Source organism: Ostrea edulis, chromosome 6, assembly GCF_947568905.1.
Source record: "Ostrea edulis chromosome 6, xbOstEdul1.1, whole genome shotgun sequence".
NCBI lineage: Eukaryota > Metazoa > Mollusca > Bivalvia > Ostreida > Ostreidae > Ostrea > Ostrea edulis.
The window spans coordinates 44505711-44531788 of NC_079169.1; the positions used below are offsets into that span (position 1 = coordinate 44505711).

The 26078-nt window shown below is 35.3% G+C and overlaps 1 protein-coding gene across 1 annotated transcript in view; it reads right to left on the bottom strand.

The window, feature by feature from the left end:
* LOC125648328 (low-density lipoprotein receptor-related protein 6-like) overlaps positions 1-26078 on the bottom strand; it is a 79195-nt gene that overhangs the window by 7526 nt on the left and 45591 nt on the right. Inside the window, exons 20-28 of the mRNA XM_056141911.1 lie at positions 23348-23738; positions 18586-18992; positions 17316-17450; positions 16582-16782; positions 12610-12805; positions 10901-11163; positions 9475-9615; positions 782-1074; positions 241-470 (exon numbers count right to left, since the gene is read on the bottom strand). Of these exons, the coding sequence (XP_055997886.1) occupies positions 241-470; positions 782-1074; positions 9475-9615; positions 10901-11163; positions 12610-12805; positions 16582-16782; positions 17316-17450; positions 18586-18992; positions 23348-23738 (2257 nt within the window). The remainder of the gene's footprint in view (positions 1-240; positions 471-781; positions 1075-9474; positions 9616-10900; positions 11164-12609; positions 12806-16581; positions 16783-17315; positions 17451-18585; positions 18993-23347; positions 23739-26078) is intronic.

The window sequence follows — 26078 nt, forward strand, 5'->3', positions numbered from 1 at the left end:
TAAAATTCATGAACAATTTCGCATCCACTTTTCTTTATATCATCAAAGATTGAAGAAACAAATAAATGTACATGTATTGACAAACACATTAAATCAAGCACACTGCTACCATACAACTCATTAACTGGTTGTGCAAGCTGAAAAATTTGAAAATTTGTGGTTATCTAGCCCTCCAATTTTTCTTGTTGACTTTGTATGAAAAACACCAAATAAATATTGAAAAACATAAAATTTGTATACCCGTCTGGGGGGTTGACTGCCAGAGCCCTGGGGGACTCTAAATCTTTCCAGATGATAACACGACGAGACGAGCCGTCTAACCGAGCCACCTCAATACGCCGTTTCTTTCCCGTGTCAATCCAGTATATATTCTTAGCCACCCAATCAACAGCTATTCCCTCTGGGTATGCAAGACCATACTGTACAATGGGCTCTAGTGCACTGCCATTTAGAAAGGCTCTGCTTATTCTCTGTATAAAATTCAATCATACTGTCAGTAAATTAAAATTTTTGCCTCCACTATTACAACATCACATTGCAGTATCTATTAATAAATTGTATTTTTACTCTAAAGACTTAACCTAAAAATTGAAAACCTCATTATATAATAGCAAGTCACCCGGCTCATAATCAAAGGTTTGCATATCTGCCTTTGAAATCTGACATGAGTTTCTTTTGCATGTGATTGGCCATCAAATCAAGAAGATCAAAGAAATCCAGGTCTTAATATTCCATCAATATTGGATAGGTGAATCATGCAATCAATATGTAGTTGACTTGCCTTCAGATCTCCATCTGTCCAATAGATTCTGTCATCTGCAATGTGGAAATCTATAGCCAGGGCTGCCTTGACCCCTTTGATTGGGATAGGTCGAATACGGTGGTTGGTTTCTAAGGACATGCGCTTGATGTCATGGTGACTAGTAAACAAAAGGAAGGCCTCAGGTACGATGCAAGTTTTTCCATTGCTGACAAGCTCCAATCCCATTGGACAAGCACACACAACACCTTGATCCGATGTGTACAAACAGAGATGACTACAGCCACCATTGTAACGGGCGCACGGATTGGTACCTGAAATATCCATCAAATTATAATACACGTAATCAAGAATAAGGTCACCATAAAATCTCTACCATAGGTTTAATCAAGGTCACCATAAACCTCTACAATACACGTAATCAAGGTCACAATAAACCTCTACAATACGCGTAATCAAGGTCACCATTAACCTCTACAATACGCGTAATCAAGGTCACCATAAGACCTCTACAATACGCGTAATCAAGGTCACCATAAAATCTCTGATCTCTTTCTTACAATAGTTTTGTACAACACATCATTATAATAACTCTACCAAATTTGTTGTTAGGGGAAATCACAAACAGATAAAGTGTCAGATGTCCACACCTTATGTCAGATGTCCACACCTTATGAAAACATGGCATGGAAAGACATTAATATTCCTGTTATGAGAACTGGATAATTCACAGTAAACACTAAGTCTTCATTGGATATCTCAACATGATACATTTCATTGGATATCGCACATGATACGTTTCATTGGATATCTCACACGATACGTTTCATTGGATATCTCAACATGATACGTTTCATTGCAATAGCATTACTCCACAATCATCCCCCATTTTCAGGTATCTTCCCAAGTCTTAACTAAATAAATGTACATGAAATATCTTCTCTTTCTTAGGCCAATTCAACTTAATTAGTAGATTACCATCCAGGGTCACCAAAAAGTATGGGGCGGGTGGGAGGATTTCATTTTTTAATTTTTATTTTCTGAGATAAATATTAATGACAAACAAGTTTTTGTCAACAGAATTGCATCATTTAATGCCAGATGGATTTTTCCGGAAATTGCAAGTTCCACAAAATAAAAAAATTCCAGGCGGGCCAATTTTTGAGGGGCAGGCGGGGATGATAATCAATCTATTAAGTTGAATTGGCCTTATATCGAATCCTAGATAGATCCCCTGCAATGTGTTTCACTTCCCACAACATAGATCATAGCACACATCAAAACAATCATTTCAGAGGACTTGGGATGAAAAAAAAAATCACTACAACAAATCAGATGTTGCAATTCAAAACTGTAGTTTTGAGTAATATGCATGAGATGATATCATCAATTCACACATATATTATTGGAATCATTGATCCGTTTTGTTGGTTTTCAGATCTTTTGGCTTTGAAGCCCACTATCAATTGATTGGAGCCATACTAGCATGAGCTCCCTCAGTTTTTCAATCAGTCATTAATTCTCAACACTTCTTGTTCAATAACTATAAATGTCAAAATCGTTCCAAGACATTTCAACAAATTTCAAATAATTAAAAATTGGCTAGATTTCCATCAAATTTCAAATGAAAAGTCCACTTTGACAATTGTCAAACTATGCGATATTCATATATATTTTCTATGGATTCACTTTCCATCAAACATCAAAATCTTTGCATAGTATCTTTCATAGAGGTACATATAAATGGGTACAAAATGATACACAGTCTTTGTGTCTGTTTTAGCATACACAAACAGTAGAGCAAAGATCATCCATTGCTGAGCGTAGTACTGACATCATCATGTTGCCAGGAAAATCAAAATTTATCATCATATCACATTCATATTACTGTACGTGTAATCATTTAAGTGGGTTTTAATTTAGCAGCTTTGGTAGTGAAATAAAAGTGATAATCTATAGTAGCACTAAAACATGAAATTCTCAATATCCATTCTCATACACAGAACAATTTAAGCACTAAATTATGATTATGCCTAATAGTGCATCAGCTCCGACTACCCCAAAATACACTTACAGTATATTCAAAGATCATGCCTAACAACTGTGTTTATATCAATATTTGTGCAAAATAACAAATGCTTAGTCATTCTTACTGACACTTGTATGAAGTACATGCAATTTGAAAATTCAGAATTCTGAAAAACAAATATTGAAGATGGTTAAAAAAAAAATTCCCTGCATGTTCTAATTTCAACTAGTACTAAACTACTCAAGACGAGCTGGACAGTCTTGTGTGTGATACAGGGAAGTAAACAATAGGACCTGTGTGTGATACTGGGAAGTCTGCGACAGAAGCAAGCATTAGTATATACAATGTAGTGCCTTCCCCAGACTAAGGATAAAGTCCCATTTCTGTACATCAATACATCAAAACAACAATTACAGTACTGTAGATAAAATATACTTTAAAAATCAGTAGAACAAGCATTTCCAAAAATTGATAAACTTACAATGCACACTGCCAGTCATCAGACAAATTCCTATCACATAAAATAATGATCTCGCCATTCACAGTCCTACCCGACTCTCCTACTGCCAGCAAAGGACTGAACAATAATAGTCACTGCCTCATCAATTATGTTAAATGCAAAAAAATATATCTGCATCCATTTTCATTGAAGCCTTTGCAATAGGAAGAGATAAAAGTGACACGGTCTACTGATCAAACTATCAGGCGAGCACGAGAGAGTGATCAAATGTTTTATGCAACAAAAATGGCAAATCAGCTTCCAATTTGTCAGGCATTACTGCCTCAGATTAGGTCATATTTAGTCACCTATCAAAGAGACCACAAATTTCCATCAACAACACTAACAACCTGGCATAAAAACTCAAATGTCATATTTCTTTACAGTTTCAGAATGAGTCTATTCCACCAAACTTAACATTTCTAAAATATTTAACACTTTAGTACAATTTATGCTTTGTTAAAGCACTAGTCTTGCACCGACTTGCACCGATTATTTCCGTGAGAGATTGATCGAGAGAGAGAGAGATATCATAATCAGTTACTTAAGAAGACACAATGCCATTAAATCACCAACCTCACTTACAAATATTTTTTTCTCAAAAAGATCATATCTCTTTCAAGTCACAATTTCATCACTGGTGATGAACATGATAAAAAAAATTTCCATCTCCGATTCAATGATTCATAATTCAAACAATCCTCTTAAAAAAGCATCTATCAATTGAATTTTCCCATAATTAAGTCATACAAAATTTTCAATACTTTAACTCTATTATAAAATCATAAAATCGCATATCAGAACTTTAAAAAAACCAAAGTAATTTTTTACTGTATAAATTCATGTTTCAGATGAAAATTAATTGCTACACACAACTTCTTTATCTTTTTAAAATACGTATTTTGATTCTCTCAACCCCATTAAATCTGTTGAATGTACCTTTCTCTCTTTAAAACTTTCTTATAGAATACAAATTAAAGCAAATGTCTATACAAACAAGAAGCCCACAGGCCTTCTCAGTCACCTGAGTATTAGTTAAACATAGTGATGGGCAATAGGGAAAAAAAATTTAATCGATGATCGGATTAATCGGATGTACCTTTTTGACTGATTAATCGAAAAATAATAAATTTTAATGATTTCAAATTTATGGCATAAATATAATAGATTTACTTTGGTTTACACTAGATATTAAGTTAATTAAAATAAAATCATTAGATTGATAGTATCTTGTTAAACGTCTCTCCCGAGAATTTTTCCACTCATATGGAGACGTCCAAAATCATAATTAGAAATTTGAAGTTAATAATCCCATACTTTCGATTTTATTTTCCCGGAATAGAGATAGATCTCTCGACTTTTGATGTTCTTATGGAATTCGGGTTAGAATAGAGCCTCATTACCCAATCCTTGTTGCAAGAGGCAAACTCCGAGACCCCGTGTCACAACAGGTGTGGCACGAAAAAGGTCCCTCCCTGTTCAAAGACTGTAAGCGTCGAGCATAGGCCTAAATTTTGCAGGCCTTTACCGGCAGTGGTGACGTCTCCATGTGAGTGAAAGATTCTCAAGAGAAACGTTAAACAATATTCAATCACGTATGATTCAGCTTCGTCAGCCATTTTTGATTTTAGATAAGTCGCGGCAGGAATATTCGTATTATTTAAACAAATACAGACGTCGGCGATTTTCGATTTTTAAAATGCCAATCGATTATTCACATCGTTTCAGTTATAGCGACCGACAATCGAAAGTCAGCGACAATCGGTACATCACAAGTTAAACAAGATGTGTTTGTGAAACACAAATGCCCCCGATAATGACCAATTCCAAAGATGGTCAAGGTCACAAAGACAAATATCTTGGTACCAGTAGAAAGATCTTGTCACAAGAAATGCTCATGTACAATATGAAAGCTCTAATATTTACCATTTAGAAGCTATGAACTATGTAAAAAAAATATAAATAAAAGTAGGTCAAATGTCAAGGTCAAAAGGTTTAGTACCAACGGAAAGGTCTCGTCACAAGGAATACTCAAGTGAAATATCAAAGCTCTATCACTTACTGTTCAAAAGTTATTAGCAAGGTTAAAGTTTCAGACAGAATGACAAAAACAAAATGCCCCCGATCTTCGATCTCGGGGGCATAAAAAATCACTAATCCACAGGCCTTCTCAGTCACCAGAGTATTAGTTAGAAGTATCACTAGTCCAAAGGGCTACAAAATTTAGAAAACATTTCCTGTTCACAATATCTAAGCAAATTTTGATATTCAGCAAAAGCACACATATAAAACTAAATGTGTTTTTAAAACTTAATGCCATCGAAAGTGCCTATACTGATGAAAGGCTTTACATAATATATATGATAACAGTAACACAATATGACTAATTTGAACCCGCCCTACAGTCAAACCCCGTAGGTTGCAAAGACCACAATTATGGCACATCTTTCTCTGCCTTTCCTAAATATGCATTTAGCTTTTATAATGTATAAGCAACTTCAAAGTCTTTCAAATGATAGACAATGATTACTATGATAATTTTGGCTCTTCCCTGGAACCAAACCCTTACCAACTAGGATCATGAAATTTACAATTTTGGTAAATTATGACTGCCTACTCCTTCTAAATATCTACTTAGTTCAATTTAGTATCAACAACATTAAAGAAGATATTATTTATATGTTTTACACATGTACACTCTATATACAGACCCTGAAGTGTACTACACCACTTGCATGGAATAGTACGAAATGATTCTTGCATGGAACACTGAATGGTTTGCATGGAACGCTCAACGTTCTGAAAGGAACGCTCAACGGTTTGCACGTTTCATGTTTTGCAGTCTGCAAGTTTCTAAGGCGTGGTTTGAACGTCTGCACGTTTCTAGGGGCATGGCTTGATAATGTATGGAACGATTCTTACATAAAACAGTTTGAACAGAATGGTGAACGGTCTGCACAAAACGGTGAACGGTTTGCACAGAACGAAATGCTTTGGAGGTGTAGTAGCACGTGCACTTCAGGGTCTGTACCAAGTTTGGCCCTGCCCTGGAGTCAGAATCTGTATCCTGGGGATTATGAAATTTACAATTTTGGTAGAGGCCTTCTTACTCTACACCATTATGCTGCATTTAGTTGTTCTTACACAAATGCTGTTGTAGAGAGGAAGATTTTTAAAAATCTGTAAATTTTTGGCAGTTTTTGCTCTGCCCCTATGGCCCCATGGGTGCAAGAGTCCTGAAATTTACAATTTATATCACCTTTGTTTCAAAGATGTTTCATAACAAATCTGAAAAGAATTGGAATGAGTTATCAAGAAGTTTAAAATATTCAATTGTTAACACATTTAGTTACTGACCATTTTGGCCCAATCCTAATACCAAAACCCTACTCCTGGGATCATGAAATTTACAATTTTGGTAAAGGGCTACTTGCTCCTTCCTTCAAAATTTATATCAATAGTATAAAGATGTTTTTAAATATTTTACATATAATATTATATGTACCAATTTTGGCCCTGCCCTGGAGTCAGAACCTCTACCCTGAAGATCATAAAATTTACAATTTGGTAGAGGCCTTCCTGCTCTACATCACTATGCATTTAGGTTTTCTTACAGATGTGTGGTAGTAGAGAGGAAGATTTTTGAAAAATTGGACAATTTTTGCTCTGCCCATAAGGCCCCTGGAGTCCTGAAATTTACAATTTATGTCCCCCTTGTCCCAAAGATGTTTCATACCAAATTTGAAAAGAAATGGAATGGTAGTTATCAAGAAGAAATTAAAATTGTTCAATTGCTATTAACACAAGCCGCACACAGACCAATTACAATAGGTCACCTGAGTTTACTCAGGCGACCCAATGATTTTAGTTGTTTTTGCATTTGCTGCAAGATATCTTCTTAAAATACTAAGTATTCATCAGACCGTCCCTTTGTAAATCTAGGCTGATGTTGGTTCACTTTTCTCTCTATGAACATACAGTCAAACACTCTTATAATGAATTCAAATTTACAGAGAAATGATTTTCATTCCCTGTAGTTTTAAAACATATCATGAACTTATTGGATATAATGAATTCTGTTTATGATGAATCCCCAGCACTTCACTAAAGGCATGTTTTACTCTACTAACATCATGTATGGTACTGGCCCCTGTCGTTTTATACAAGAAATGTTCTAAGCTTAATTACATCTATAGAATAAACCACTCCAGAACAACAGGTAAATATTGGGCAAAAATAGAGCTATAATGTCCCTAGCTCTTTAATCTTTGACAGTAAGCTAGACGTGTAATGAAGCTGTAGACCTTCCAGTTCACAGTGTGAAGCCTCTATCTTGTATAGTTAAAAACCTAGTATCTAAGTTACTGTGGAGTTATCAATGTTCATGGGGGATGGATGTTTGTGGATTTTGTGGTTCACTCTTACCCACGAATTTACCTGTCCTCGAACATTTTTTTTAAACCAAGTAGAGTTATCTCTCCTAGTGACATCATATCGCTTACCCATGAAATTACCTCCCCACGAACCAGCAATATTTTGTTTACTCACCAACATTGATCCCCTAGAATTAAAATGATTCCAGAGGTATCTATGTGGCTGAACATAGCAATGAATGAAACCGAATGCATCTGACCTTCAGTGTGAAAAGAATTCAGTGTGAAAAGAATTCAGTTTAAAAAGACATGGAACACTGAAATTACTTTTACAACTTGGTATCAAAATTATATCAGTATCTGAATTTTTGGAGAACAACTAAAGTTATTTAAAAGTTTGTTGGAAAATGAAAACAACCTAAGAGGTATGGCTTTTATTTTCTAACAAAATATTAAGAAAGGGGATTTTCTTCAACAATTTCATCCGAAATGAAATTAGATTTATTCTCTTACAGTATGCAGAGGTCTCTTTGACAAGATTGATAACCATTATGAGGTCAAAAGATTTATGAAGAGACATGACTATACAGTATTGATTGGTTAAACAGCAACCATGGATGAATAGTACACATAATTTGAAAAGACTCAAAGAACCACAACAAATCTTCGAGTGATTAAGAGTTCTGAGTTTTTGAGAGAGATGTTTATATCAAATAAGGTAGGTAAAATTCATAGTTTCATTTTTCTACTCTATTTTATCTTAAAACTTTATTTTATTTGAATTATCAAAGAAACTAACATTTTTATTAGAGTTTATTTATTCTTTAGTGTTGCAGCAATAAAAACAAAGCAAGAAGATGTGTTTGAGAAACATTGATATCCTCTTATAGCAGTGAATATTTCTGCTACCAAAAAGTTCTCTTCACAAGGATATGTAAATGAAAGTCCTAACACTAAGCATTCAAAAGTTAAAGTTTTTGATGACAAACAAACATGCCAAAAACTATATGCCTCCAAATCTGTGATTACCTGGGCATAATTAATGTCAAGTCTCATAATCATTGTCTCACTTTCAAATTTTAATTTGGTATATTGATAATTGCAGTCAAACATTTAAAAGACCAATAAATCTCATTGCTGATTACCAAGTCATCATGCCTGGTTTTCATAACAATGACCTTCTCTAAGGTGGAGTCAGGTAAGGTTCAACATGGTGCTATTAATTAAGTCACAAGTGACTGACGACTTGTGTAATCATGTTGATTTCTTGTGGTTTTAAATTTTAAAAAAATACCTTAATACTAAACTGTTCGAAACAAGAGGTACTGTGAGCAATGCTCACTAAGAATACCCCCCGCTTACCCCAATCTCCCAAAGGGTGTTCCATGCGATGAAAAAAGCTGTTAAAGAATTTAAATGGAAACCATATTGCTATTTCGATGTCCAGTGCGCGTGACCTTTGACCCCAAAATCGATAGGGAACATCTTCATCCCATGGGTAGTCCATATGTATGATATGGTGACTGTAGGTGGAAAGGATAACGCTTTAGAGCCCGGAAACCATATTGCTACTTCAATGTCCAGTGCACTTGACCTTTGATCTTTTGACCCCAAAATCGATAGGGAACATCTTCATCCCATGGGTAGTCCATATATATGATATGGTGACGGTAGGTGGAAAGGATAATGCTTTAGAGCCCGGAAACCATTGCGTCTACAGACGGACAACCCGATTCCAGTATAACACCCCCCCCCACAACTTGTTGCGGGGGTATAATTACAGAAATATGAAAAAATAACAAAGAATATCTACCTGAATAATTAAACACACTGACAGCCTTTAAGCCCATCAGGTCCGGAAGTTGTTCTACAATGACCTTCCTGTCTGTTCCATTGTGTTTGTTCACTCTCTCTATGGACCGTCTCTGCCAGTCAGTCCAATAAATATAATCTCCTACAAGACAATCATCAAAAGCCTGAAAAACTGGGCATATAATACGGACACTGATATGTACTGCTAAATCTGAAAAACTAGGCATATAATACGGACACTGATATGTACTGCTAAATCTGAAAAACTGGGCATATAATACGGACACTGATGTGTACTGCTAAATCTGAAAAACTGGGCATATAATACGGACACTGATATGTACTGCTAAATCTGAAAATCTGGGCATATAATACGGACACTGATATGTACTGCTAAATCTAAAAAGCATGCAAGTTCCGTTTCATTTCAAAAGTGTTTCATTTCGCTTTGTAGGAAACATATCATTTTGTGTATGGAGAATGTGAAAACTGTGTAGGATGCATCTTATTTCAAGTACAAAGCATGTACAGTGTACTAAGAAACTTGTAGAAAGTGTTTCATGTAAGAAGGCTAACCTTTTGTGTAGATGGTGTGTGATAAATGTTTGTATGTAAATCAAGTAACAACCAAGTAATTAGTAATTTGTATCATGTCATACATTGCAGATTAAACAAAGGAAAGACTCATTTTCAACATGGAGCTCAATCAAGGAGACCAGGGCTCGAAATTAGCAAGAAATACTCGCAAAATGCGAGTACATATGAAAAATAGCGAGTTAAACTAGTGGACACTTGAAAATCTTAGCGAGTGGTGATTTACAAACCATAATTGTATCTGTTTTATACTTCTGCATATACACACATCTACACATTTTAAAATTATATTGAAATCACTTTACTTTGAAGTTGAAGGTAGATGCATTGGTATAGCATGTAATCAAACAGCATAATTAATCTGTAAGACCACAATTAGCAGTCCAGATCAAGCTTGACACCATTTATGAAAAAACAAGATTAGATTTTCTTCACAGAGAGAGAGGATTGAATTTTTTTTTTTACATAACAACTGCAAAATATTAAATCTGAACTAAAAAATAAAACAAGAAAAGAAATGAGCATATCTTAGTTACTCCTAATCAATGTAAAACATGGTGGTCAATACATGTACTGCTGAACATCTAAAACATGGTGGTCAATACATGTACTGCTGAACATCTAAAACATGGTGGTCAATACATGTACCTGCTGAACATCTGCTGGCTAAACTTGCCAATTTATCAGAATTTACATCTTATATCATCAACATCACTTTAACAATGAAGGACTAAGTACTTTTGCATGACACCTCAAACTCAATTTCTACATTCAATCAATATTTGGTCTTGCTCACTTATAATACATGTACTTGAACACTAATATTTCTGTACCTAGCAAGCTGAATCCAAACAAATGTGGGATATTCTGCCGCTCATCCACCAGAACTTTCCTGTTAGTTCCATCCACATCAGAGATCTCTACCTTGTCGTATTTAGCATCCCCCCAGTAAAGTTTCTTGGGGTTGGCGGCTACATCGATGGCCAGTCCATTAGGCCAGCCCAGTGATGAGTTGACCAAGATCTGTCGGCTACTTCCATCTAGGTTAGCCACTTCTATCTTGGGTACCTCTCCCCAGTCACTCCAGTACATCAACCTGTCATAAAAAGAGAACATTAGCATTTTGCTTAATCTCTCGAATTCCCAGATGGTTGAATACATAATTTAAACCATTGGTAGTGATGTAACGATTATTGCTGACTTTTGATTGTCTGTCGTCATAATTGAAGCAACGTGAATAATCAATTGTTATTTTGAAAATCGATGACATCAGTATATTTTTTTTTAACACACAAATAAACCCTGCCGAGACTTATCCAAAACAAAAAATAGTGAAGCTGGACCATCCGAAAAGGATAGGAAGAACGAAAGACTGATGGCAACTTGTTTATTTAAACAAGAATATGTCATATTGCCATGATATTAGTGACTATTTTGGTAACATTTAACTCTAATCATAATGCCTGCAACTGAGTTTGCCTTGGACTTGAAAATTTCAGTTTAATATGTATCAAGATCCAGTTAAGCAGATGAAGTTTTAGGGGTAATTGTGAATTGTTGTTTTCTTGTATTAAACTTTACTTTTCATATTTGATGTTCCATCAACTGAATTTCTATTGTTTTTTTGGTTTTTTTAAAATATTTATTATTTTTGGTATCAATTTTTAGGATACAATCAGTCAATATAAATTCATGCCATTAATATATATGGAATTCCATTTTCTTTTTTTCGATTTATCAATAGAAAATGCATCTCCAATTATTGATTATCATTTGATTGCCCATCATTTACCACTGGTAGATAGTAGAGCATATTTTGACTATAAAACATTAACTTTATTTACAATGAACAGAAACAACCTGCCATAAAATCAGCTAGACATGCAGGCGGACTACTTGCAAAAATTTGAAAGCCTTGACAACACGTGTTCTTTAATTTTGATGCAGAATTGTGTATTAAATAAGTAATAGCATGACTTGCATTTTTATTTTCAGCGATATTTCAATCACAATCGAAATTCAATTCATTGAATATTTCAGCATGTCTCCCCAAGTGTCAAAATTAGAGAATTAGAATGCCAGTGGCTAAATTAATATATCTTGATTGGTCGGGCAAACTGTCATTTCATACAATGTCATATCTTGTCATTTCTATATTAAATAACCCAAAGATCTTCACTGTTACATGCTTATACCAACCTAACGTCTTTGTTGTTCAGCAAATAGGGCATCAAAAAACAAGCCACTTTAGAAAAGTTGCCTTCATTTTCTGACCAAAAATTGGCCTCAAATGGCTTATTTTCAATTGAGCTTTTAGCCTCACGATAATTTTCAAGATCTAAAATTTTTGTCTTCTCAAAATGATTCTACAGAACACTTAAAAATACATAGAAATAATACACGCTCCCACAAAGTCCACACAATCAACTTCAACTTGGATCATTTAACAGAAAATTCTCCATGTCAAAAATAAAACAATATGATGCATGACATAGGACTTGAAATACATAAAACATTTAGCTTGAAATTCTCTGGTACAAACCCTGCAACTGGGTCCAATGCTATCGCTCTTGGTTCATCCAAGTCATCAGAAATCAGAACCCGCCTAGAGGTTCCATTCAGTCGGGCTACTTCAATCCGGTCAGTGCCAGTATCTGTCCAGTACAAGTTCCGGGCAATCCAATCCACAGCTATTCCATCTGGATGATCGACACCCGTCCGGATTATAACTTCCTCTCCTGTTACACAATCATTTCAGTATTTCATAATTACTTTTAAATTGAATTCTGAAAATCATTATTCCAGTACCAGTACTGACTGATTAATCACTGGTAATTCTTTATGACCACACATTAACTGGTTTATTCATATACAAGTGCTAAACTCTCTGTGATAAAAGAATTTTTTTTAGATGCAAAATACATTGTGTACAGTTACTGAGCATATAAGCATGTGACTGGACTGACGAGTTCAATGTCGTAATATCTTATCTAAGACTCCTGTTTGCAAACACATACAAAGATGAAGTTCTTTCAGACAAACAAGGTTATCCCCCCTCCCCCCATCCACCCCTTGCATTCTGACAATACATGTCCCCTACTGGCACCCCCAGTTATTGACAGATGTTGTATCATTTGGGATACTGTACATTTAATGTTGTTTGACCTTGAACTGTGACCTAAAACATTGGTACCAAGTCACCATGTTTACCAGCATTGAATTAGTTTGATGTTTCGTTCTTCATACAGTTGACGCATGTAGTTTTTATCAGGGATGAAATAGTCTTCGTCAGAACTCTATAATTTTTAAATTCAATTCTTAAAGATGTAGCATATATTCTAAATGTCAAACAGTAAATTTGGGTCCGATAAATATGATTATAAAAACAACCAAGGAAATTTGGTACTCCATCATGCAGCGTACTGTTTGCCTAGTTTCAATGCAGTTCAAAAAGCATCAAATATGGGTCACCATCTTTGCACAAAATAGGGTGTGTGTGTGTGTGTGTTATGTAAATAATTGTGCAAATGGAACACAAAACATACCAATATAACAGGTACATCTGCATTTTAAATTCTTATTAAGTAAATTGAATACTGCGAACTTATCAAACTTCGTTCACTGGCTACAGAAAAATACTCCCACAATTGTGATTAACAGCTTTCATATATATTTCCATTGATATGTTCCTTTTGCAATTAATGAGCTTGAAATGTAAAATCAATGAAGTGATGTTTTGCAAAATGACAATCAGTGATGGAGTTTCGTCAACTGTCTCTATTCAGATGTCCTATTTTTACAGTCTTTCCCTCAGAACACGATCTCAATGAATACATATAAAAATGTAAAATATAATAATTAATTTCTTTAACACCTGCCCATCAAACATTACGAAATTCGAACTTGATCTGTAGTTTGCCACTCTGAAACTACACTGCAAGTTTCAAATGAAACCACACAAGCATGGTGGAAGAAAGTCTGGAAAACCAATGGGACAGACTGACTAACAGAGGGACGGACAGACAGAGAAGAAACTCATAGTTCCCTTCGGTTTTACAAACCATTGGGTACTAATAAGCTCCCTGAACAATCTGTCAATAGCACATCCCCACACTGCAGAGAAACGAGAAACACATTAAAAATCTAAGATGACTTCACAAATAAAGAGATAGATTTTTCTGATTGCAATAAAAAGTTAGCCTCTAATGAATTAAGTTGTTTCCATGAAAGTACATCCATATAATATATACTAAATGAAACCCCGAGCAAGCATGGGAAATCACAATTAAATAATATTGCATAGTGGAAGGACTTTTGTAATGCATTTGAATTGTTGCGCACATGAATTGAATAAACGAAATCTTTAATTCAAATGAATTTAAGAATTTTTTATCAATAATTGCGTGTATTAGTTATGTTATATTTATTGATATATCATATACAGTAAATAAAACTTATTAGGAAGTCACTTGGAGCACCAAAATAATTGGCCCTATTGTAACATAAATGATCTCTCTCCGTATTGAAAATTATATAATGATTTTACGAATGCAATGGTAATCCGTCACGCGGAATAGTTAACCAAAGACAAAATGAACGGTCGGAATAATTTCAAAATTTAAAACTCAGTATTGCAAATGTGTTTCTAATGGTAGTTTTTGTCCAGTATGACAATTTAAGGGCAAAATTATGAATACATGTCATTTCTTCTCATCAAACGCAATAATCAACAAGAGACCCATGGGCCTAGAATCGCTCTCTTGATACATTGTAGAACAGGCAAAAATTCTCACTAACCAAGATTCATCAATTAACAAAGTACCTGAAAATTTAAATGTAACTGTCCAAAAGTAGGTCACGGTGACCTACTTTTGGTCGACACACTGAAGACTCAAGATGCATCAAGTGACAAGTCAAATAGTATTCAAATATAGTCTTCAAATTCCAAAAGATAATTGAAGTCAAATAGTATCTGAAATATTCAGATATAAACGTCAAATTCCAAAAGTAGGTCACAGTGACCTACTTTTTGATCGACACACTCTGAAGACTCAAGACCCATCAACTGACAAAGTTTGATGATTGTAAGTCAAATAGTATCTGAAATATTCAAATATAGCCGTCAAAATCCAAAAATAAGTCACGGTGACCTACTTTTTAGTCAACACACTCTGAAGACTCAACATGCATCAACTGACAAAGTTTGATAATTGTAAGTCAAATAGTATCTGAAATATTAAAACATAGCCGTCAAATTCCAAAAGTAGGTCACGGTGACCTATTTTTTGGTCAACAAACTATGAAGACTCAAGATGCATCAACTGACAAAGTTTGATGATCCTAGCTTTCATAGTGTCCAAAATAGGCATCTAAAATTGAAAATGTGAAATTATTGTCTGCAAAATTCATAAAGTAGGTCACTGTGACCTACTTTTTTTTTTTATAAATATGTTTCGAGGTCTCTAGACGCATCAACTTACAAGGTTTGATGATTCTAAACCTCTCGGTATCTGAAATAACAACCTAAAATGCATTCATAAATGATTAGCCATAAAATTCAGAAAGTAGGTCATGGTGACATACTTTTCAATGACGCAGTTCAAGGTCCCATGATCCATCAACTGACAACTTTTGATGATCAGACTCAAAAGTGTCCAAGATATGGATCAAAATCCATTTAATAATAATTACCGGCGAAATTCAAAAAGTAGGTCACCATGACCTACTTTTGAGACAACATGATATTAGGTCCTAAGATGCATCAACTGACAAAATTTGATGATCCTAGTCCTTATACTAAGCAAAATATCAAAGTTTTAACAAAACAAAATTTAAGGTCAACTTTGAAGTGACCTTGAGACCACACCCTTTGCCCCAGGATGATGCCTTGAACAATTTTTTATCTACAACCTATCCTCATCCTTATGCATAAGTTTGGTGATAATTTGCCCAGTGGTTCTTGAGAAGATTTTTTAGCAACCACTACTTTTGTTTGCATTTTCCTAATTATCTCCCCTTGTTAAAGGGTCACAACCCTAGTTTTAGTACAAATGAAAGCCCTTGGGTCAAGGATACCCTGTGACAAATTTGACAAAAATTGGCCAAGGGTTCTTGAGATATAGCCCTTTTTCCAAAAAGTTGACGCACACCGCACGCCAGACATATGGCCATATGATCATGATGATTAGCTCTTTGAGCCTTCGGCCCAGAAGAGCTAAAAACATAATGCACATATGAATGACAAACAAAAAAACTGCTATATATAATAAACAGTGGTCTGATTTTTTTGAACATTGTCACTCAGGTAGTGTTCAACTAATTTCAGTACAATGTTTCAACTTTAAAAATAAAAGTCACATTAACATTTACAGGGGGAAACAAATCACAGTGAGACACAACTTTACTTTTCTTCATCACATTTTTAAATTCAGCTTTCTTTTCAGATTTGTACATGTTTCTGCACATTTATTGTAATGAAACAGTCTTGAAATGACAAGTTTAGCTATCAACAGACCTGTCCCATCCAGGTAGGCCCTTTTAATGGCTCGTACTTCATCGTCTGTCCAATAGACCTGCTTCTCCACCGGATCGTAGTCAATAGCGATGGCATGCTTGATCTCTTCCAGCGGCAGCACAACATCCGTGTGGTCGGGCATGTCCAAGGAGATTTTACGGATGTCTCGACGTCTGGCCAGCAGCAGCAGCTGTTCTACGCCTGTTTGTAGAGACAAATTATATATGTATCTAGCCATGTAAAGACAAATTATATACATATCTATAGCCATGTAGAGACAAATTATATATATATATCTACTCTAGCCATGTAAAGACAAATTATATATATATCTATATATCTATAGCCATGTAGAGACAAATTGTATATGTATCTATAGCCATGTAGAGACAAATTATATATATCTATTCTAGCCATGTAGAGACAAATTATATATATCTACTCTAGCCATGTAGAGACAAATTATATATATATCTATAGCCATGTAGCTGCTAGCACACCATGTTTGGTGAGTCACTTTCTCCCACTAGAAAACAATGTGACCTGTGAATGTCTATGTCATTTCATCATAATAATTTTAGCCATCCGACTTCACATAAGATGGCTTCAGTTAATTTTACAATAACATTTACTGCGCATCATGGCATCTTTATCCCTTGCAGAGATCATCTAGTACTGGTACTGAGAAACCTAACAATTACAGCAATTTCAAAGTCCTCTTCATAATTCAATACCTTTGGCACAGGTGGTAGTGTCCAGAAGTCTGACACCTGTGGGACAAGCACAGGTGTAAAACGGATCTTTGGTGGATATCAGACAGAGATGAGAACAACCGCCATTGTTAACTGTACATGGATGTCTGCCTGGCCCTACAATCAAAAACAAAAGATTGCTGACAGGAATATCTAGTTATCTACTCTCTACAGACACCATAAACTGGAACGTTAGTTGCTAACTCTATACCAATTAACTACATGTACACAATGATATCTATATTCCTCAATTAGGAATTCTTTGAGCACTAGATTGTCATCATGCCCCTCCATATTGTTTGTTTTAGTGACCTCTTCTAGCAAATCAGAGTCATCGTTAAGGTAGCAGGGGACAGTTTCGCACTATAGGCCCGGTCAACTTTTTCAAAAAATGGAAATACCCCATATTTGAAGTGATATTACATGTGTAAAAATGTATACAATAATTTTAGGATGCATGTCAAATGTAGCTGAGTGCTTAATAAAAATGTTGATATACAACATGTAGGTGTCACCATGATTCCTAGCATATAGATGAGTGCAAATACGAAACTAAGACACGTGGTCAGTTGCTGAAGAAAATCTAGTGAAAACATGCAGGGTCTAGCAAAAGGTCTAGCTGTGAGGGAAGGTGGATGGCCCCATATGAGAGGTAGATTTTTGAGAAGGGCAGATAGGGTTCTTGATTGTGCACAGTGTCTAAATCCCCATGTTTGGTACTGTGATGGTGTGGGGGTGGTGCAGATTAGCCCAAATGAGGGAAAATCAAAGCAAAAAAGGGGAACCTGCTCAGAGCATGTTTTGTGCACCAGCACCAGTATTTATAGATTACATGTAATTTAGGGTCATAATTTATTAACTACACTAATATGAAATACAAGTATTGACATAAAAGGGAAATGTGATTTTTCATTAGTCTGTCATAATCTGACTTTGGTGTATACCCCTATCCACATGTTTCAAAACCAAAGAAACTGTCCCCTGCCACCTAAAAAGATAAGGGAAATAGATAACTTGTACACATTTTATTCTTTAATATTGAACCAAATCTAACTGCTCTGTTATGAATCAAGCATTGTGTTGAATCATTGCACCTCTAGTCATAAACACAACAATATAATTGATAGTTAAAGCATGTATTTTTTAAATCAGCTGATCCTAAACTCTACTCCTAATGTGCATGCATACATCTTGAAAAAAAATCTGCACATTTTCTTTAATTCTATTACAATATTTGCTGTAGCAAACTTACTCAGAGGCTGCCTGCTGGAGCTGAATACATGGATGTCCATAGGAGAGTAGATCTCCTTCATCACTGGTCGAATGTTACTACCCGTTATTTTATCACAGGAAAAGATTGAGCGGTCCTGCCAGTCTGTCCAATACAGAGTCCTGTCACTCAGTGTTAATGCAAAGGGGTGTGACAATATCTGCTCCCCAGATACCACCTCTCTACGATTTTTTCCATCGTAATCACAGCTGGCAATGTATTTAACCTTTGCATCAGCCCAGTAGATTTTGTTGTCAGCATAGTCGATGGTTAGACCATTGGGCCAGTGAATATTACTATCAATAATTATTGAGCGTATTGTCCGATCTCCATCCATTCCCGCCCGCTCGATCTTTGGAACCTCTCCCCAGTCAGTCCAAAACATCCATCTATAATACAAGGTAACATTTTCATTGACATTCACTGAATCCATGTTCTCACTTAAAATTAAAGAAAAAACACTCCAAAACTGCATCATTAGAAATATACATTACTGTAGGGATTGTACACAGATCTATACAAATGTATAATTTTAGTTCTAATTCCCTTACCTAAAGTTTTGCAAAATGTAGAGAAATTCAATACCAATTATATTCTCTTGGAATCATTTTGATGTATATACTCAAGTTTATACATTATTCTCATGAGGAAATATTGACCATACACCAAAAACATGACAGAGGGACAATGACAGACAGAGGGACAATGACAGACAGACCTCAGATACTGACAGACAGACAGAGGGACACTGACAGACATAGGGACACTGATAGACAAACACTGACAGACATGACAGAGGGACACTAACAGACAAACAGACACTGACAGACAAACATACACTGACAGACAGAGGGACACTGACAGACAAACAGACACTGACAGACAAACAGACACACACAGACACTGACAGACAAACAGACACTGACAGACAAACAGACACTGACACGCAAAGGGACAATGACAGACAGACACACACACAGACACTGACAGACGGAGAGACACAGTCAGAGTGACACTGACAGACAGATGAACACTGACAGAGACACTGACAGACAGACAGACACACACACAGACACTGACAGACGGAGAGACACAGTCAGAGTGACACTGACAGACAGATGAACACTGACAGAGACACTGACAGACAGACAGAGACAGAGGGACACAGACAGAGAGACAATGACAGAGAGACACTGACAGACAGACACTGACAGACACAGAGGGACAATGACAGACTGACAGACATAGGGATACTGACAGATGAACAGACACTGACAGACAGACACTGACACACACAGACAAACAGATAGACACTGACAAACAGATAGACACTGACAGAGGGACAATGACAGAGAGACAGACAAATTGACAGACAGACACTGACAGAGGGACACTGACAGACACACATATACACTGACAAACAGATGGACAATGTACTGTCAGACAAATAGCAGTTGTACATATAAAATCAAACACAAGGACCATATATCATACTGGTATATACCATCTGAAATGAATTAATGTTAAATAATCTGTAATTGTTCAAGTACAACATGTAGTTATCATCTGTAATAACAGTCAACAAATATCTAAAGTTAGGCCGAAAAAAATATATATGTTGGTTTCCAGTTTCCTGATCGACCCTGAAAATTTCTGCCGACCCTTACACATTTTTTTTCATTCTCACAGATTTTGCGAATGTCATCACTACAACAAGAGTATATATTTATTGACTTATTAAGTTATTCATTATGCACTAATACTAGACAGATTCAAAAACACAGAAACAGGTTTGTTTACAGTACAGTGGAAGAAATGTTTTGATTCATCATATAAGTTGTATTTGCTTACTAGATAATCACTATATTTTATGCATAGTATTAATTAATACTAAATCATCAAAAATTTTGAGGTGAAAGTGGAAACCAACATATATTTTTTTTAGGCCATTAGCTCATCATTTATCATGCTTATAATTGGTCAGGTGTTTTACGGTACCCACAGGGCAGCTGAATAGTGACCTTCAAATACTAAGGGGTCGGATAATCACAAGGGAAACCATCCACAATAATTATTTGACTGTCAAGCAAAGATCATAAATGCCCTGGAGAGACCTGTGAGTATAATCACAAGGGAGATCATCCACAATAATTATTTGACTGTCAAGCAAAGATCATAAAAGCCCTGGAGAGACCCTTGAGTAGGGAGCCCTGCCCAATGCCTTCCCACAGGTAAAGGACTACATAGACATACATGTTTGCCTGTCAGACAGTTCTGGACAAATAAAAATTATCTGTCAACATTAACTGATTTAAAATATAATATTGAATTCATTTTGCAGTTTCAATGGTTCTGTGACATGGATGTTATTGCACACCTTAACATTACTAATCTGAAGCAAAAATGTTCATGAATAAGGCATCAAAAATTGACAAATAGGAAATGAAATACCACATTGTCTCCTTTAAATAGCTGGGAATGTTGTAAAAATCATATATAAATATATGGCATTGAATGACAAGCACCATCACTTTTGAATGGCCTAACAAACAACAGGTATCAGGACACATTCAAATACAGTCCCAAGTGACTGACAGGCTATGTACAAGACACATATATTAAGTATACAATAATACAAGTGCTATTAGAAATGACATTTAATCCTTCAATTAAAAGGTCTCTCCAAGTCAGCTAAATTACGTCTTGATGGCAGTGAAAAATGAACCGTAAGAGCTCTGCTTCTGGGGGAAAGGTGCACTGCACTTGTGTTTTGACACTTGTCATTAGAGGAGCTTGGTTTACTGGCAGCCCTCTTGTGTCACTGCCACTCATCAGTTCTGGGGAGCCTACAACCTTCCTGGCCAACCAGAGCTTTTCCCTGCATTCCCAATTCTCCCTTTGTCATGTTTGTTATGTACAATTACTCATGTGTAGTTAAATCCACCTATTTACTCATTTCAGTTGACAGTTTGGTACACAATCCTACAGAAATGAGATCACTAAACCATCTACAGACGTGGGAAATTAGCCTCATTTTGTGCAAGGTTAAAATCATGCATTTTACCATCGGGAACCTTGTTATTATACCAACTGTTCTGTGTGGTACAATTTCTTTCTATTTCTGTGTGGTACAATTTATTTCTATTTCTGTGTGGTACAATTTATTTCGGTTTCTGTATGGTTCAATGTAGCTGTTTATCCCTCATTTTTAAAATCAGTCAGAACTTGGACTTCTTTATATGACACAGCCTCGCCAGTATGCATGGTTCAAAGCCACATACACAGAACATCCTCTTCATATGTATAATCAAGGCACCTAGCACTTCAGAGAACAATTAGTGTCACAAGGACAGCCCATTCTCCTGTCAACTGCAGTCAACTCCTTTTTAAATTCATTCAGAACTCCTTGTATTCTACTTTTAATTAACCGTTCCTAATCATTTGGGGCCTTTGATGTTGACAGAATGACCTCCCTTTAACCAAGAAATCCCTTATTTCAGCTATTTGAACTATTTCTACAATCATTTGACCCTTTTCTAAACTGACAAAAATCATTGTTCATGAACACATTGTTGAAGGCTGAATATATGGCATGTTATATATTTCAGAGATAACATTCCTGTCAGGAAAAAATGTTCTCTTTTTTTCTAAGTAATACAAACTGCAGGTGTTTCTGACTGTTTGAATATTAATGTTCTAATGGGAAATAACTTATCTCCAAATAAAAACAGATTACAGATAAATATACCAAGGTTTTCTAAAATAGTGCAACTGGAATAATATGCAATAATCTATGTGTGCATATAAAGTTATAGAACAAGTCCTCTATTTATGAATAAAGCTTAATATAAACAAGGTAAAATTTACACAGAAAATTTCCAGTTTTGAACTTTTGATGGATATGATAAAATCAAGTCCCGAGGAAAAAAAAACAAAGATCCCGTTTTTCAGTCAGCTTAACCTATGCTACGATTGCACTGATTATAGATTACAGTGGGCAATGTTTTTTCAAATCACTTTTCATCATTCCTTATCAGTTTCAACCTTGACTGCAAAGTCTGCATTCATTACATACATATATTACGCAGATATAGAGTACTTGAATTATTTTTTTCCCTCAATCATTTGGACTACCATTTCTCTCGGTCATTTGAATTGACTACAATTTGATGTTCATTGGTTCAGATGCAGATTTTTGTCAGTCCAAAACATGAAATGGTCAATAAACATTTTATCTCTAGCACCGACACAAGTCTTCGAAATTCACTATAATTTTCACCTTGATCTGATTCCTCACTTTCACTCAGTCCTTCATTTTGCCTACCTCTCTCCCTTTCAACCTCCATATTTTTCTCAACATTTGTGCCATCAACAAATTTGATTGGCCAAATGTTGTTTATCAATCATTGTTTTGACATTCGTGTATTTGTCATTCAGAAAAGCATTTCAGATTAATACGAATGAGATGGAATTTGAACAAAATTTTGATGGACTTATGGCAAAACGCCAACACCTACCAGTCATCTGGACTGACAAAGAACCTGAAATAATTGCTCATTTAAGGACTTGCCGACAAAACCAAAAGATTTCGAGAACTCTGCATTACTGATACATGACCAATCAAAACTGAACAATATATCCTCTTATGGATTTCTTAAATTTACAAAAACATAGCATTCAATATCAAGATTCAATCATTTCAACAATCTTCATATCCCCATATGAAACATGACTGACAACTTACCCAGTGAGAGGATCCAAGGCAATGGCTCGTGGTTGGTCCAATTCTTCCCAAAACAAAACACTTCGGAAACTTCCATTTAAGTTACTAACTTCAATACGATTCGTTTCTGAGTCTGCCCAATACAATTTTCGCGCAACCCAGTCACAAGCAAGACCATCCGGTGACACTAGTCCTGATACAATGATATCCTCGCTATTTTTTGGTCTGTCTATCCACGTCCTTTTGATCTTGGCCAGACTAACATCTGTCCAGAACACTGATCTGTCTATAAAGCAGAAATCTAGGGCGGCCGCATCTTCCAGACCATTTTGAACAATGGTGAAATTAGCACTGTATGCGGCATCAATAAGTTGCACATCCAGACGATTCGCAAGTAGTAATAATGGCTTAGCTGCAAGACAAGTAAACTATATGTATTAAAAGTATGTCAAAAAAGTTAATGTACATGTAAATTACATAACTATGCCCAGTCTGGCTAAACTTAAGGTAATCAAACATTTACAATACAAAATATAGAGTACAATTTCTCTCTTCCAAACCTATATCCAAGGTATTCTGATTATGAAGCCATCATCTTGTGAAAATTATTAAAACCATAGTCAATGGTATCAGCAATTAGCTTCTCTGACATTTGTACTGGTGAAAATGAACATTAATGACCTCAATGGTCAAGTATATTTAGTGTATATGTCGTCTATGTTTTACTGACTAAACACATCACACTACAGAATCACTGTTGGAATGGTGCTGACAGATGCAGATAACCAAAGTTTATCAAAATCTATGCATCCTACACTAAGCTCTCTATAATTTCAAGTGTCAAAGTCTTTAAAATAAGGAAACAGAATAAAAAATATTCACACACACACCCTCTTTTTTTTTTTCAGAGAGTGACGTTTTGATTGAATTTTACTGAAAACTTTTATTATGTTGTCACTGGTATTATTTTATTTTAATGTGACAAAATGAGAAACATAAAAATGGGGTTCCACTGTATATCCATATTAAAATACAAGTTTTGCAGTTAGTACAATTTTACACAAAAATATACCATATAAGGAAGCAAAGTATCTGAGATACGGGCATTGACCTTGGACATACAATAGAGATTATGTGCATGTTGATATGTATCTCCCCTGTATGAAGTCTGAGAGTTAAAGTGTCCTCCAGTAATATAGGGCACAAAATCCTTTACACAAATAAAACATGGTCTAATAGTGACCTTGACCTTGGGACATACTAAACAAGGTGATTGCTTTGTGTGTGTGTATATTTCCCCTAAATTTCATTTGCAGGACATATAATAAAGACACAACACAGTATAAAGAGTATAACCCCCCCCCCCCCACCCCAACAAAATAACTATGTACTTATAAATAAATTAAAGAGATCAAGCTGAGTACTTCAGTCATTTCTTTCAAAATATTACCAAAATAACACCAATGTTTTCTACATGGCATTAATTACAAGCATTTAAACACCAATCTCATTTCTACAGACATGCTGGTAGCAAGCAAAAATACCAATTTTATCAAGTTCCTGCATATTTCAGATGTTTATCCTGTCAGTGATTTAAAATAACCAGGTGATGAATGAGATCATGTTTAAGGCCATGTACAAAATGTTTTGTCCCCCTCCCAAACAAAAAACCAACAACCAAAAAACCAACAACTGTGCACCGTGGCAATGAGAGATTAATCTCTCTAACTATAAACAGACAATGCAAACTGCTACCATATCCAAAACCACATTAACCCTGAATCCCCATTCTTTTCATTCAAAAGTGGGAAGTTCAAATCACTTTCTCGTGTTTTTCAACACAGTTATTACTATGATAGTCAGATACATGTATAGGATATAAATATAAATGTTTTGACTGATCACCTGAGAATTTCTATGCATTACCTAGAAAACCTATATTCCGAATGTCTTTTAAAAATTACAAAAACGATTTCTTACATGTAATAACTGTGCCCATTTCAAAAAATTGAATATGCAGTGTGCATACAAGTGATAAGACTCTCTTTTCTTGTCTGCTTATTTTGCTTCTCATTTAACTTAACAATACATCACAATTCTGAGGTTTGCTTCTGATGAGGTGGAGAACTCTGATCAATGGGGGATTATTTTTGAGTCATTATTGCTGCTTCCTCTGTACCTGTTTTTTGTTACACTGACAAGTCTTGCATAACAGCCATCAGAATCTATTTGGTTGAAAGGAGACTCTTAAACATTAGCAATAGCTCTGTGTCTGTCTGAGACAACAACTATTAATAGCTCTGTGTCTGTCTGAGACAACAACTATTAATAGTTCTGTGTCTGTCTGAGACAACATCTAATAACAGTTCTGTGTCTGTCTGAGACAACAACTATTAATAGTGCTGTGTCTGTCTGAGACAACATCTATTAATAGCTCTGTGTCTGTCTGAGACAACATCTATTAATAGCTCTGTGTCTATCTGAGACAACATCTATTAATAGCTCTGTGTCTGTCTGAGACAACAACTAACACACGGAAACAACATCTTAATTCATGAATGTAAACCGCTACATTTCATTAAATCACTACACCAAAATTTTCCATTTCTATGAGCATGTCACACTGGTGTTCATTTATGCTTTAAAATGTGATAGTTTTCTATTAATTGATAAATTAAAAAGATTGAACAAATCCTAATATTAAATAAATGAAATTTTGTTTGAAAATTATTGTATTCAGGATGAAATATAT